This window comes from Clinocottus analis, unplaced genomic scaffold (assembly GCF_023055335.1).
Source record: "Clinocottus analis isolate CAN_PGR_092001 unplaced genomic scaffold, fCliAna1.0.p SCAF_10, whole genome shotgun sequence".
Classification (NCBI taxonomy): Eukaryota; Metazoa; Chordata; class Actinopteri; order Perciformes; family Cottidae; genus Clinocottus; species Clinocottus analis.
In genome coordinates, this window is record NW_027175821.1 from 21207192 (window position 1) to 21223161 (window position 15970).

Genomic DNA, 15970 nt, shown 5'->3' on the forward strand with positions numbered 1-15970 from the left:
ATATGATTATGGTTTCTCTTTAACACTTCATGTATTAAGCTCAATGTTTCAGGTTAAACGTAAAGTAAATAACTCATCAAACATTTAGGAATGCTCAGCCTCACGTGACTGAATGAAAATTACTTCAATTACAGATCACGAAAAGACGAGTATATGTATAAAGTTGTTGTTGGTCCTTTTGCTGTTCAAACCTACAGTGAGCATCTCTTTTATCCACTTAGTGAATCAGAGAACAAATCAAATACATACATTGGTGTTTTGTAACACGTTGACGTTGTGACCATATTTTCGCGAGAAAAGACGGTGAACATAGATCTTAGACGTTGTCACCGAATATCACCCAGTTTGCATCGAGAAGTCGTTGAAATCCCGGGTGGCGCACCGGGTTTACTCGGGCTACCTGAGGACCACGTGACATCCCCCTCGTTCTGGTTACATCATGACCTTCACATGCCCACTATTTAAAACGTCCGCTGCCCTGTTCTGCTCATGATCACAAAGACACAAAGTTAGCAGTCATTTATTTAGATTATACATCAAACACCTTTCAAACGTTATGTATACCGTATATTAAATAGCATGCGTACCTTTATTTTATTTACAGCTCTAAAATATGTTCTTAACTGTTCAAAACCATACAGGCAGTGAATATGACAGCCAAGCTGGGGTCCTTCAGCGGTGCATGGTGCAACATGTGTTGGATAATTCCTTCTAGAAGAACGTTCGCAGTTCCCTCTCAGTTGTAGTCTGCCGGTCCTGCGCTCTCCTGTCAGCCGACCCTGGACACGCCGCTGAAAGCCGAAGCCGAAAGCCATCCGGAGACACACCTCGAAGCTGTTCGCAGTGCATCATCTCACGGAGTCTGTTTGAACGTTATATTTGATTTAGTTGGCCTGTTAGCCGAGTTGTCAACATGTTGAGTGTCGCCAAATGCGTTTCAAGGACTCTCCCGACAAGGAACTGTAAAATAAATGTGTCCTCTTTAGTTAAGAAGGTGAGTTCCAAACATACTTGTATGAGTTATTGTACGCACGCTAATATTGACCACCGCTATAACGTTTGACAACCACCCGGCTAGCTTAGCATGCTAACAGTGTTAGCGTGAGGCCAGCTTACTTAACGTAACGAACGATACTAAGATGTAACTTGTTGTTGGGTTAAAATAAGCGGTCTGTGCTATTCAATTAGTACATATATATAATTGTAGGTGGTGTCAAACAACGTTACCACTGTCTATCTATTGCTCCTCACAATGCATGGGTTCCCCTTAAAGTGGTAAAGCTAGCTAGCTGATACTGGGTGTTTGGGGCTAAGGTGACGTCTTGCCTGGCTAACTGTCTAGTGTACCACGCAAGACATGGTTTTTGAATAATATATGTATTAGTATAGTATGCAATAGATTTAAATAATCACGTGTGTTGAATGATAGTGGCTCACTGTAAGAGGTGACAAGTGACCTTCAATGGCGTGTCCCCTCCCCAACGTGAGTCCTAAACAGTCTGCGAACCTTCGCTGCAGCCAGCCGGCGTGACGCGGGTGTCACCGCATGACCGACGGTCACCTGAAACATGCTGCAACACTTCTCCCGCGTTGCTCCGACGTTTACATTCATAACTTATTGATCGTCAAGTATTGGTTGTACTGCTTCTTAATAGGAAGTCAGTTGTAGTTGTGTACATGGAATATGTATGTGTGTGATTTGTTTCTTTGTATTTCATAATCTGACAAAGGTCTCAAGGCAAATTGTCCTTACTGTAACAAGTAATCCAATTCTCTGACATTGATAAAGATGAGAGAACAATGGTTCATGCTGTGTTACTTTGTTTCTGTGTACACAGGCATGTTGGACGGGGGGCTTCCAACCAGATGCTCTCAGAGCACTGTCCAGAAGGGACTATGCGTGAGTATGATGTCTTTAACTGATTCATTATAGTGAATTATAGTTTCTCACATAGACGCAGTGCCAGAGAGTAGGATCTGAATACAAGTTTACAAATAAATGACCATGCCGATAGTACAATATTAGTAATTAAAATAATGATCATAATTTAACTTGCAAGCAACAATGAAAGGGTTCTTGCACCGTAGCATGCTGAGTGCAGTTAACATGCTTTCAAAAAGAGCAATGGTTCTGCAAAATGTGGCCAATATCAAACATTATCAAGGAACTTGATCCCTAACTGTGGTGTGGTCACTATCACTGCAGAACTACAAAACCCATAGGTTTCTCCCGCACTAATAGTCTTAAAGGCCATTGCGTAAGTTTGAGTGGCGTGTACCCTTCTGCTGAACACTACACCTATCCCGACATGCTTTCAGGTATCTTTAGGAGTTCAGTACAACTCGGAGCTATAACAGCAATGTCATTATAAATTCATTAATATCTCACTGGTAGAAAATGTAAAATATTGATAAAATAAATACAATTTTGAGGGAAGTTTCTAAAGAACATTGTCATCTGTCATTATCAGTCGTTTCCTCTATTCTCTATCCCAGAGATTCTCCACTGGTGGGTCAAGGGCCTTGGCATGGGCAAATGAAAATGTTAAGAAAAAAAAATCCTATGCTTTTATTTTAAAGGGGATTAGCTGACTGGAGTCTATTCACACTACTCACTGCTGCGTTCACACCAGAAACAAAGTGAATGTTTGTGTCTCTTTACTCGCGTGAGTTTACCTGCAGGACTATTTGTCATCATTTGCACCGGAGAGGAGGCGGAGCTTATCATGAAAACCGCTCATATGCTGTCCACCATGAAATAAATAACCACTTGTTCTGCTTAGTACTTGTTGTGGAAGTCCCACAAACGTCTGAACATCAAACGCCTTCATGTCGCTGCTTCATGCCGCATCCATACGCGTCCGTGCATTGACATTAAACACACCCCCAGTGCTCCTATTATTAATTCCTCCAGACTCAGGTCTGTTTCTGTATTGCACCTCAGGTTGAAGTGAGTGCTGCTTTATGTTTTTCAGTATTTACCTACTGATAAGGTAATCAAAAATATTCTCGTCTACAAAATTACCTTTCCTTCTGAATTGCACTTTTAGAGATGTTTTATTTGGAGTTTGTAGATAAAGCTGCTCCTAAAGACACTGCATTGTTTCCATAGATCAGCGTTGGTCATAGTGATGTAACTTTAGCTAAAGTTACATCATTTGGGTCTTTTTTTAAACCACTTTTTATTTTATGTTTATGAATTGATATGTTGTATTACCTCGTGTCCTTAATATGCACTTTCGGGGTTTTATTGAGTTTAATGCAGGAATTTGACGTGCGGCTGGATTCCATGCACAGACGCAATAACTTGCGAAAAAGCGTTTTTTCTGTCGGGCGGTGTGAATACCACGTTTGAAGCAGGCGAACAGAGCGTTGGACGCGGCGTGAATTTGCGCAAGCTGAAATGACGCCGAGTGCGTCAGCCAATCAGCGTTAAAGAGCTCCGCTCGTCGTCACCGCCGTCCTGTCATTGTTGACTCAAACTGCTGCCGTTCCCCCTGAAGTAGCGCTGATAGCGGCCGTCATTGCGACGCTGTTGTGAGCCTATAGAGTCTGAAGTTCCCACGTTTTTGTGACTTCCACAACAAGTGTAAAGCAGAACTAGTATTTTTTTTTTCTCCTATAGTCGATAGCGGAAAAGACCGCTCTTTCCACAGAGATAAACCCATCAGATAAGCCTCGCCCCTTTAATGTTTGGTGTGAACACACTTTTATTGTGGAGCGAGTGAACTGACGCGGTAAACGTTTATTTTGAACGCAGCATGAAAGATCATATTTAGGGCCCGAGCAGTGACAACGTCAGAGCGCAGGACCTAGTGAAACGCAAATGTTTTTTTTCTCGTTGTTGTTCCTCATTGCATGGACAAACGGGGTGCTTGGGATAAGCGTACACCATTCAAAATTTCCACACCTCTCTGAATTGTCGAAAATGCCCATTTGATTGGGGTGTCAGAAAAGAGTCGAAAAAATTACACATGACCGATTGACCTTAAATTTGGCACACATGTCCGGGGGCTCTTCTCTACAAAACACAGATTGAAACTCTTAAGCTCCGCCTACTTAGATTTTCATCCAATTTGAACTTTGTGAAAAACTATTTTTCCCGAAGTCTTCCTAAACGCTGTGTTCGATTCTCACTAAATTCTCTGTGGATCATTACTGGTTCAATGTCATCCAAACGCATCAAAAGCTTGTTGGTATGGCGACCTGCAGGCGTCCTCAACGTGCTGTTGAGCAAGGGCTCGCTCACAGCTGCTCGCAGCTTTAATTCTAACTAGTTTTTGTTGTGTTGGCATACCTTGACATCCTGTACTATCTCAGGTTCAAACTGTTCATTAAATCCATTTGAAAAGTAGAGTGTGCGTTGCTGTCAGCTCGAGTAATCTCCACCTTCACGTCTCTGCTTGTCTGTGTCCGTCTGTGTAGTGGAGCTCAGCTGACTGCAGCCTGACATTAAAACACACTAATGAAAACATCAGTTATGTCCCGTTTTAATACTGGTTTTTGTAACTCATCCCTACATTCAGACAACATAAAACACAACTGTCTCTTGCCATAGCCAGTGTTTGACTGGGCAAGATGGCTCCACCAACGCTCACTATGAATATAAATGGCCCTTTTCTAAACTAACGAAAAAGGTTTTAGGTCATTATGAACTCATTAAATCATAGTATGAATATTGTACTCCATTCCACCTCATGTTGCATTGTTCCTGAAACACTGAAAACTGAATAGGTGTATTTCTTCACTGCTGTAGGTCGGAGGCCATCAAGGGTTCAGTCATTGGCATCGACCTGGGAACCACTAACTCCTGTGTTGCCGTCATGGAGGGGAAGCAGGCAAAGGTGAGGACCAACACCAGATCACATATCTGTCATAGACGGGAAAGTATGTCAACGTGAGCTTTTCATCCTCACGGTTTGATGTTACATGTTTATAGGCCAGTGTTCTGCATTAGCAGTGCTCGTAAGATGTTCAAAGTGTTTGGGAAAGGCCTTCCCTCTCAATGGGATGGAAGTAGACTTGGTTGACCTTGTCGTGACGTCAGTGCGGTTCAGAACCTCTGCCCTTCAGGTGCAGCTTTATATCTGATAAGTGAACACATCCAGACAAACGCACACATCATTTTTTGCCCTTTTATTGTTATATTAAGATTATTTTTGTTGGTAACGTTTTGTTCCAGAAAAAGTGACAGTTAAGTCTGGCATTTTTATTAATCATTTTGAAACATTGTATCATGCATAACAGTTTTCTGAATAGTATGAGTCATTGTTTACTGGAAGGACAATAAACCTTACAAATGGAATATTTTTTAATACAGCTTTGTCTTGAAAACAGATTAGTTTAATTGTCAGGACTGATTGGTGACATTAGGCTCTCTGATAGAGGTGTCATACTTTAAAGTGGCAGTAAAATGAGTGAAATCTGTTTCATCAGACTATAATCCTGTTCATTTAAAACAGCATTTGGGACGTGACACTTACAACGTCTGACATTTATTAAATGGCAATCACAATTTATGGTCTTTTAGGATGTTTGTATGACATTTTATCTTGATGACTGATTTTATGGGTTTTGGATAGAGATCCCAGAACATTTATTTCTTGATGTTCAGGTAATTTCTTTGAGCCTTATCTACTATAACTATTAGAGTAAACTATGAAAGCAGAGGCTCATTCCTACTAACTTATAACCAAACCGCTGCTTCTCTTATTAGTGACTTAATAAATAACTACATTAATGTTGTAAGCCACGGCTGTTGCCTCCCTTACTGGCATTTAATGCAATAAAACCCTCATGAGTTCTCAGCAGCTACTGAGTAAAATGCAGCGCCATTTTGAATCTTTTGTGAGCCTCACGCTGTACTGAGTCAGACTGAAACAGTGTAAAGACACAGCCAGAGGTCACTCTGCGCAGATGAAGGTCATGAAGCGACTCAAGGTTTTCTCTCGGCCTCTCAGGTGTTGGAGAATGCAGAGGGAGCCAGAACGACTCCTTCTGTCGTGGCCTTCACAGCTGACGGGGAGCGACTGGTGGGCATGCCCGCGAAACGCCAGTCTGTCACCAACCCTCAAAACACTCTGTACGCCACCAAGAGGCTGATTGGACGTCGCTATGACGATGCCGAGGTCCAGAACGACCTGTAAGTTTGTTTTTTGTGTGTGTGGATCAGAATTGATTCAAAGCTTCCAAAAATCTGTTTTAAAACTAAATATTTCATTAATATATGGAAATTATTATTTGAGTGTTAAAGAAGAAAAAGCGTCCCTGCTCCAGCTGTTTTCTCCTCTGACTGCACCGCATGACGTGAGTCACGCATCACTTTCAGTGAAACATGAAGTCAAGCGGAACGAGGAATAATTCAACAACCGGTTTAATATTGTGATTTTCACCGAGCCGGTAGCTGCCTCCTCTTATTTATTGATCTATTTATTAAATAATGAAAGCTGCCTCATATAGGTAGTTGTAGTGAAATGCAGGGTAACTTGCACATCAGCCGTTTCGGTTTTCAAAGCCAGCGACGGGAATAAATGTAAATTCAACACGGCGCAGTGCTGCCTACCTGTGCTATTCTGTTTTTGACAAAAAAAACTATGCCCAGATAAGATTTTAGCTTTAATTTAAAAGTATTTTTGTATTTAACGCCAACAGAAAGAACGTCCCCTTTAAGATCGTTCGCGCATCTAACGGGGACGCCTGGGTGGAGGTTCATGGGAAGATGTACTCTCCCAGCCAGGCGGGCGCATTCGTCCTGATGAAGATGAAGGAGACTGCAGGTAGGACTGAAACTCCACTGAATAGATGTTTACTGGGTTTCTTTGACATTTACCTCATCCATCATTTGGTATTTGTGTTGCAGAGAACTATCTGGGAACCAAAGTGAAGAACGCCGTGGTCACTGTACCAGCTTACTTTAACGACTCTCAGAGACAGGTGCGCTTGAGTTTGATGAGCGTGTGTGTATCCATTCAAGAGTAGAAGCCGCCTGATTGACAACTCCTAGAAAAGTATTTACATTGTTTACATACAACCATCAGACACGGTCTTATGTTTCAGAAAGAACAGCTTAAAGGTGTCGATACTAAAGTCACCCTCCACCATGAGATGCATTTTAAAGATGAACTCTTGTTGAGCACTCGAGGCCAGGGGCACATTAAAGTTCAGTGAGGTCCATTTAGAGATCAGAAACATCCCGATAATGTCTGACTTGTCCTTTTAGATTTAGTTCCATATATATAGTCAACAACTGAAAAATAAATAAATCCAATAAAGAAATACAGCTAATACAGGAGTAATGTGACCTCTCTTCCTAGTCTTGGTTAGTACACGAGCTGCAGCATTCTGGATCAAATATTCTGTGTGTGTTGCAGAGAACTACTAACGCACAACATTTCTACATGTGTGATTTCTTCAGGCTACTAAAGATGCTGGTCAGATCGCTGGTCTGAACGTCCTGCGTGTGATCAATGAGCCAACAGCTGCTGCTCTGGCTTACGGCCTGGACAAAACCCAGGATAAAATGTAAGCAGCGTTCACCACTCTAACCAGTAGCTCTGACTCAGTACCGGGTTTGCACCGGAAACACTGAAAGTAGTTTGTATTTTATTATGTTTGTGGTTGTTTGACTTGCGTCTGTTTTCAGCATTGCTGTGTATGACCTGGGTGGAGGTACGTTTGATATCTCAGTCCTGGAGATCCAGAAGGGAGTTTTTGAGGTGAAGTCCACCAACGGCGACACTTTCTTGGGGGGAGAGGATTTTGACCAGCACCTCCTCAAACACATTGTCAAGGAGTTCAAGAAGGAGGTCATTATTTAGGTTTTGACTACTTTTAGATGCATATCGGCTACCTGTGGTTCAGCCAGTGTTTTAAGGCTTCATGTGTCTCTTGTCACTTCAGTCTGGCGTGGATCTGATGAAGGACAACATGGGGCTTCAGCGAGTTCGAGAGGCGGCCGAGAAGGCCAAGTGTGAGCTGTCCTCTGCACTGCAGGTACACAGATGAGGAACCTCATCGTTGCTGACCTTTTTAAATGCACTCTAATGCCAATATGTCCGTATTCTGAGTTTTTAGGTTTATGGATCACGTTAACGGCATATTCTCTTTTGTGTGTTATCATTGCAAATGGCAAATTTTCCAATCAAGACATGTAGACATGTAGGCTACGCGGCCAATGTTCAGATTTAGGAGCATTCTTTAGATATATGTATTCAGCAGATTGAAAATGTGCGTCTGACTCTGTGTTTTTGCTGCATTTTGTGGCGCTCTCCTTCCCTCGGTCTCAATGCCTCCTTCCTATTTATTGCCAGCTCTGTGGCTTGAACACAAACCGTCTTGACGACAGTTTGCAGAGATGGATGCACCCGAAAAAGCCCACATTTCTGGTCAGAAGACTTTGATTGGAAATCTAATTAAAATACCACATTAAAGATTTGGTAAATTCCTTATGCTTTTTTTAACCAAAGGCAAAGCAAATTCAGTGTCGCGGGATCATTTGTGGTTATTTAGTTTGGTGAATTTCACCAAGATGTATGCACTGTCTCCAGCGTGCCACATATAGGCTTGTTTACGACAGCTGTATGAACCCAGAATAATTCAATTTAACTTCAATTTCAATAAAAGGGATGCCGAAATAACTACAAAACGATGCAGATTTGTAGAAAGTCTGAATTTGTTTTGTTGTCACGTTCTCTCCGCAAGACAAATACCTTTTTCTCCATGGAGCTTGGATCGATAGGCGGCTTTGCTAACATTGTAGCAGCTCCATCAACACTATAAATAGCATCATGAAGACGTAAAGACAGCTGATACATTATAGTTTGTAGCTTATGATTCATACTCATAGTTTCCTCCTGTCTTTATTAATACAAGGTATTGTAGTGTTCTGGGTAACAACCTACGGCTACAATCTTTTTCCCTGATCCAACACTGGTAGGACATCTTGATGACAAGAGCAGCAGCTCAACCCTGAGAGGCTTTAGCCACACAGCGCCACGCACGTTCCTCCCCTAAGTTTTAACATTTCAACTCTCAGGAATGAGGTGAATTTGCACCTTTTCTAATTTCTACCAGATACTGATGCCTGTAAGGTCGAGAAGACTCCGATAGGAGCATTGACTATTAATCTTTCAGGCAACAAAACTATAAGGTTTCTAAAGTAGGTCATTTTTGTCGTCTGTCAGTTAAATTATATTGTACTCTATTGGAATGATTATTTCACTTTTAAAATGTTTAATTACCATTTAATTGACATTTGTACTTATAAAGAAATGAAACGGACAACTTGCTCTTCATTTCATGGACTGTTTCACAATTTGCTATTGATGAGAAAAAAAAAAGTGGCCACCAAAAAAACATCACACACACTAATATTTGGTTGGAGTGCCTTTAGCTTTGGTTACGGCAGCGTTCTCTGTGGCATTGTTTTAATAAGCTTCTGCAATGTCACAAGATTCATTTCCATCCAGTGTTGCATGAATTCCTCAGATCTTGTGTTGATGATGGTAGAGTCTGACCGCTGAAAAGCTTCTCCAGCACGTCAGAGATTCTCAATGGGGTTCAGGTCTGGACTCCGAGTGTGAACATGATGTCTCATGCTCCCTGAACCACTCTTTCACACTCTGAGCCCCATACATCCTGAACTTTCATCTTGGAATATGCCCGTGCCATCAGCGAAGAAACATTTATTCTTTTGTTCAAAGACAGAAGATTACTTTCTTTCTCCCATCCTGATGTCCATGCAGCGTTGGGCTAACACACAACCGAGTAATCGCATGTTTATTCTCTCTTCCAGACTGACATCAACCTTCCTTACCTGACGATGGATGCCTCTGGCCCCAAACATCTCAACATGAAGCTGACTCGTGCTCAGTTTGAAGGCATCGTGGCGGATTTGATCCGCCGCACTGTGGCTCCGTGTCAGAAGGCTATGCAGGATGCTGAGGTGTCCAAGGGAGACATCGGCGAGGTGCTGCTGGTTGGAGGCATGAGCCGCATGCCAAAGGTACGCATCACAGGTCCTCACCAAGATACTTAAGTGAAGTTTATTTGACCTCAAGAAAAGGAGGACATTATATAACATGCAGCTACAATAAAAGTCAAGGATGACACCAATCCAAGTAGGGCTGCTGACACACAAAAAATTCATCATCATCAATAATATAAACACATTGGCACCCGGTCTTCTTTCATGCTCATCTGCCATCAAAAATTGAAGCTCAGCTTGTGTTTGCTGGTCAGTTGAGTGGATGGGTGCAGCAGCTGTTCCTGCTGTGGAAGGAGGACGACTGGGTGACATTCAGACGCGCCGCAAACGTGTCACTTTCTCGTCAAGCTCGTTCAACAAAAACTCACCGTTTTGATCACTTTTCATGACAAAGGTCTAAAAACGATCATGATGAATTTGAGTTGATTGCATAAATTCGTATGTTTCTGGGTGCGATGTGCACATATGCTGCAATATTGGTTATGCTAGTTCAAATGGTTTTGAAGTGTATGATGTACAAGTGACGGCCTGAAGAAGTTCATTCGTCTTTTTCATGTAAACACGATGAAATATCAACACTCTTTTAATAAAGAATTGAATAAAGGACGAAGCTCAAATAATGATCCACTGCATGTTTGGTATGATTAACTCAGCGTGTAAGAGGAGTTCGCACTAATTCAAAATGTTGCAGCAGAGGTCGACATGTTCCAAGTCCATCTGACATACTGGCTGAAGGGCGGCGCCTGTCCAACTTCTAGGGGGCGCTAGATAGACATCTTTTATCTGATGTCTATTCTCCCCAAGCCTCACGAGTGAGTTTTGGCGCATTGCAAGTAGCCCAAATATACACCCGATGTTCTAAAATAAAAACAGAATGAAAAAATTATAATACTATTCCTTAGAATTTTAAAAGGGTCCGACAATGTCTGTGCTTGGCCCCTGATGATGATGATGATGATGATGATGATGATGATAAAATAAACAAAGAACTGGACTTCGTGGATGCCTGGGCCCTGATGCTCATCAGTGCTGTTCTGTAATCACATTGGTGTTTGTCTCTCCAGGTTCAACAGACGGTTCAGGATCTGTTCGGCCGCGCTCCCAGCAGGTCCGTCAACCCCGACGAGGCCGTTGCCATAGGAGCAGCCATCCAGGGTGGTGTTTTGGCCGGCGATGTCACTGATGTGCTTCTGTTGGATGTGACACCGTTGTCTCTGGGGATTGAGACCCTGGGCGGAGTCTTTACCAAGCTCATCAACAGGAACACCACCATTCCCACCAAGAAGAGCCAGGTACTGGAACCAGCTGTGCAAGCTGTCACAGTGGATTTTGCCCAGTATGAGCTGTCCTATCGCCTGACTTGTTCAAATACAACACCTGTTGAGCGTAAACATGTTTTAAACTAACTCTCTCTGCTCTCCAGGTGTTCTCCACTGCAGCCGATGGACAGACTCAAGTGGAGATCAAGGTGTGTCAGGGAGAAAGGGAGATGGCAGCAGACAACAAGGTGCTGGGTCAGTTCACTCTGGTGGGACTCCCCCCCGCACCCCGCGGGGTTCCACAGGTCGAGGTCACGTTTGACATTGACGCCAACGGCATCGTCCACGTCTCCGCCAAGGACAAGGGAACAGGCCGGGAGCAGCAGAGTCAGTCATTCACTTATTTCCAGATCCATTAACAAGCATTGTGTTCATGATTCGTGAACCTCGTCTTCAGTAAGAATACGTACATTCTCAATGCCATGTTGCATGTAGTAATAACCACTGAGGACTAAACGGTAATGTCTTCATAGTCATTAAGATTGGTAACAAAATATTGTTCCAGTAAACCGACCCTGGATTTTTGGCTTCATAGTGTATTAATGAAACAGCGTTTTGGGAGTTTAGCTCCTCGTCTGAAAAGGTTGTGTCCTCTGACGTTTCCATCTTCCCTCAGTTGTGATCCAGTCATCAGGAGGGCTCAGTAACGACGACATCGAGAACATGATCAAAAACGCTGAAAAGTACGCCGAAGAGGACAGGAGGAGAAAGGTAAAGACTGAAAAACAGAAAGTGGAAGAAATCATGAGCATTTCATCATAAGGCACGATGTCCCTGAGCTGAGTCCTACAACCATGTACAGAATATTACTGTTGAAGCCGGTCAGCACAGTATTATCAGAAATACTGCAACTACTTTTCATAGCTTTTATGTCTTCCGCCCTATCTAATGTTTTATCTCACATACACTTGAACTCTCAGCTGTCTATGTTATGTGTATTCAAACACATGCTGTTGTCTCCTTACACGCCTCATTGTGTTGTGCACAGGACCGAGTGGAGGCCGTTAACATGGCTGAGGGCATCGTCCATGACACAGAATCCAAGATGGAGGAGTTCAAGGACCAGCTTCCTGCTGATGAGGTGACACTTTTGTCTTCATTCTTGTGCACGAGGGGGGGGGCAGTGTAAGCATGGTGGCAGCAGATCAGACCACGAAGGAACCCAGCTCAAAGCACATGCGTCACATGCGTCACAGCAGCGTCACAGGGAGCTGGACTCCTCCCAGCTCCAGATTATGCAATAGTTTGTTCGGGTGTTCAGTGGAGGCTGAATTTCAGTCTAAGTTACGCAGTAGACTGGACTAAAGGTCTAAGTTAAGGAGTAGACTGGACTAAAGGTCTAAGTTAAGGAGTAGACTGGACATAAAGGTCTAAGTTAAGGAGTAGACTGGACATAAAGGTCTAAGTTACGCAGTAGACTGGACTAAAAGTCTAAGTTAAGGAGTAGACTGGACAGAAAGGTTTAAGTTAAGGAGGAGACTGGACTAGTAGACTGGACATTAAGGTTTAAGTTAAGGAGTAGACTGGACTAGTAGACTGGACATTAAGGTTTAAGTTGAGCAGGAGACTGGACATTAAGAACACAGGTCTAGAGTCTCCATCACCTCGTAGCAGAGAAACAGCTCTCCCACTAAATTAACTTGATGTTCATAAAGCACAGATGGGTTTTTCATTTTTCATCTATCAAAGTCTGTCTTCATCTTGGTGATGAATGGAGAGAAATCCCTCTGATATAAGCTTTCAAATCAAGTGATGATATTTGAATTTTGCAGTTGCATTTCTGGAGTCTTTATTGCCAAATTGTTTAAAGGGAGGCATTCACTTTTAGAGAAATGTAACTTTCATCCCAAATTGCTTCAGGATTTCATTTAATGCAGCGACAGATTCCACCAGGTCAGAAATATGAACTAATAAATCATCGATCCAGCCGACAGGGTTTTATGGACCGTGTGGTTTTGAGGTAGGTTTGATCCGTCCAGACTGTGGCTGAATGAGCATTTCAGGGCTCCTAAAAATAAAGTCTTCATCATCCCTGTGAGGAGCATGTTCGTTAACAAGCATCACTTTTGTATGAAAGGGTGAACCTGAAATTATAATACAACACCCATCGGGCCTTTTAGTCCCGTGGACATTCCAGACACATCTGGTCGTAGCTCCTGTCATCACTCCATTTAACATGCGCCGTATTGGTACTTAAGTTTGGAAGACCAACTTTGTGACATCACAATAAAGAAAAATAAAGTATAATTAGCTATAACAAGTACATGTTAAAACTAGGGCTGGGCAAAGTTGAACAAATTTAATTGATTAATCGCATGAGTTTTCTGTGATTAACTGCCATTAATCGCATTATTCGCCAAATTCAATAATGAATAAAAAACTAGTGTATTGCACACTTTAATTAAAATGTTATTTTAAAGTAATGTTATCAGAACAACATAGCAGCGCTCTGAAGCAACAGCAAGTTAACATCCATACATATATAGTTTATACATCTAGAAGAAACATTGGTGTTTCATCAGGAACAACATAAACGGTGTGTTCAGTAGTAAGGGTCCCTGTGAGGGACAAGCCACCACTGTAAAAGCCTCCAATGCAAGAAATATGATGATGAAATAATAAACTTAACGTGCCCAGACCATGAGCACAGAGGAACAATACGAACAAGAATAAACAAGAATAGTGGCGAGGGACGCGCTCATGCCGTTTCATGCTAGCTTTCCTGATAGCAAAGTCGTAGCCCAAGTTGTGTGGGTTTGTAACCATGGCAACCATGACCCAGAAGGACTGAAAACCCAGAGTCGACTTGAAACGCTGCTTCCAGCTGTGCGGACTGGAGGCCCAGCTCCTCCTCCTCCTCCTCTTGTCTGTGTGCATGTCTGAAACGTTGGTGTAGCATGCATCTCTATCGTCTGCACGCTCTTCCAGGTGGACTGGTGACTTAATATGAAGGCTTCCATTAGACTTCATCTCGCTCTGGTCTCTCTAGTCAAACATTGTGCGTCTTGTTTTTAGTGCGTTGTTGTCCAACATAAGAAACAATGTTTACACAAGATTAAAATGTGAGTATTTGCACACCTCTACAGCGTTTATGGGGCGTTACTTATGCCATTAATTATCACTCAGACACACAAAGAAATGTGTGATCCCATTCTAGGTAACGCTTCATGCTGTTGAATAAGGACTGTTGCCTCTGGGGTCGACTTCTCTCGCTGTTCTTATTTTAGAGAATGTTTGTACACACGGCCCAGCTTTATTCATGAACGCTTCCTCTTGGATCCATCCTCAGTGCACCAAGCTGAAGGAGGAGATCTCTAAGGTCCGGGATCTTCTGGCCAACAAGGACTCTGAAACCGGAGAAAACATCAAGCAGGCGGCCAGCACCCTGCAGCAGGCCTCACTTAAACTCTTCGAAATGGCCTACAAGAAGGTAGGAGCATTGATTCACCATCTGGAACAGAGTAGCAGGTCTGTATCGGGTCTGTCTGATGAAACCATTCATCTTTAAGGTCCATGGAATTATGGACGTTTCCCAGAACCCAAAGTGAGAAAGGAAAGCCTTTGATCCTCACACGTAAACTGTAACTTGTGGCGTATTTGATTCATTACAGATTCTTTTTCAAAATTGGTGATCACTTTTTATTTCTAGAGTCATTGACAAGTAGTTTGAGCTGGTATTATTATGCTTGTCTGAAGACGTTTGACATTATAGAATGTTTGTCAAGTCTGCACATGTACCCATTGAACACAAATATCATGACAAACCCTAAGAAATGAAAGTACAGTGTACCAGCCTCAGTCACTTCACACTAACCAGTGAATTCCTTCATGCAGATGGCGGCAGAACGCGACGGCGGCAGCAGCTCCAGCTCATCAGAGGGAGAGAAGAAGGAAGGCCAGCAGTAGACCTTTGCACTGGTCACAGGGTTTTCATGACATGGAGGACTGTCTGGCTCGGCGATGGACTGGGAGGGAGGGAGGGGGGGAGGGAGGGGAGGGGGGGGGTTAGCAGTCTAGAGTGACGAGCTGAATCTTAGTCATTCTCACCATAATATATTCTACTGTGTTTTTGCAGTAACATTCTTGAGTGAAGAGAAGTCGGTGTCTCCTCCATGTCCTCTATCCCGTCAGTAATTTAATTGTCTCAAAAACAATGTAATGTATGTTTATTTTTACAAATTTGTTCATTTCCTTTCTGAGGTAGTAAAGGTTGTTTCTGTGCGTCTAAGACATCCTGTAGCGTTGGTGTTCTCCGTCATCTGAACGAGCAGTCGAGCTGCTAGTTCAGAGTTCACTCGTGTGGAGTTACTGACTCACTGCAGCGCTCCTTTTGAAACGCCCCGGACATGAGTACCAAGTCACTTCCCCCTCCATTTCCTGTTTGTCAGACGCTGCCAGGTGTTGAGTTCAGTGTCGTGGTAACGAGCTGCTTTTCCTCTCATTGCTTTACTCTCCACTTCTGTATGAAAGCACCTGCAGCACTCTTATTATGATGCTATTTGTTTTTATATTCTCTGACACATTTTTAAAGGGGCTTGTTAAGGATAATGAATGCAAGTCTTAGCTCTGTGAGACTCCACGTTTAAGTCCTTTTAAAGAGTTCAGACTCTGCAATATTTACAGTCGATAGGTCAATCTGGATGTTCTCACGACACAACGGAGGATG

The 15970-nt window shown here is 42.8% G+C and overlaps 1 protein-coding gene across 2 annotated transcripts; it reads left to right on the forward strand.

The window, feature by feature from the left end:
• The first annotated feature begins 707 nt into the window (after window positions 1–707).
• On the forward strand, window positions 708–15271 carry hspa9 (heat shock protein 9). 2 transcript variants are annotated; one of them, XM_068595096.1, is made up of 16 exons: window positions 708–994; window positions 1839–1900; window positions 4757–4844; window positions 5961–6142; window positions 6652–6776; window positions 6860–6933; window positions 7415–7521; window positions 7643–7805; window positions 7900–7992; window positions 9794–10003; window positions 11050–11277; window positions 11409–11631; window positions 11921–12015; window positions 12293–12385; window positions 14594–14734; window positions 15139–15271. In XM_068595096.1, exons 1-16 carry the CDS (start codon window positions 914–916, stop codon window positions 15208–15210), a joined length of 2037 nt encoding a protein of 678 aa, XP_068451197.1. In that variant the 5' UTR covers window positions 708–913; the 3' UTR covers window positions 15211–15271. The 2 variants fall into 2 exon arrangements, with proteins under 2 accessions (XP_068451197.1, XP_068451206.1); XM_068595105.1 differs by lacking the exons at window positions 708–994; window positions 1839–1900; window positions 4757–4844; window positions 5961–6142 and adding an exon at window positions 6191–6306.
• The last annotated feature ends 699 nt before the right edge of the window (window positions 15272–15970 follow it).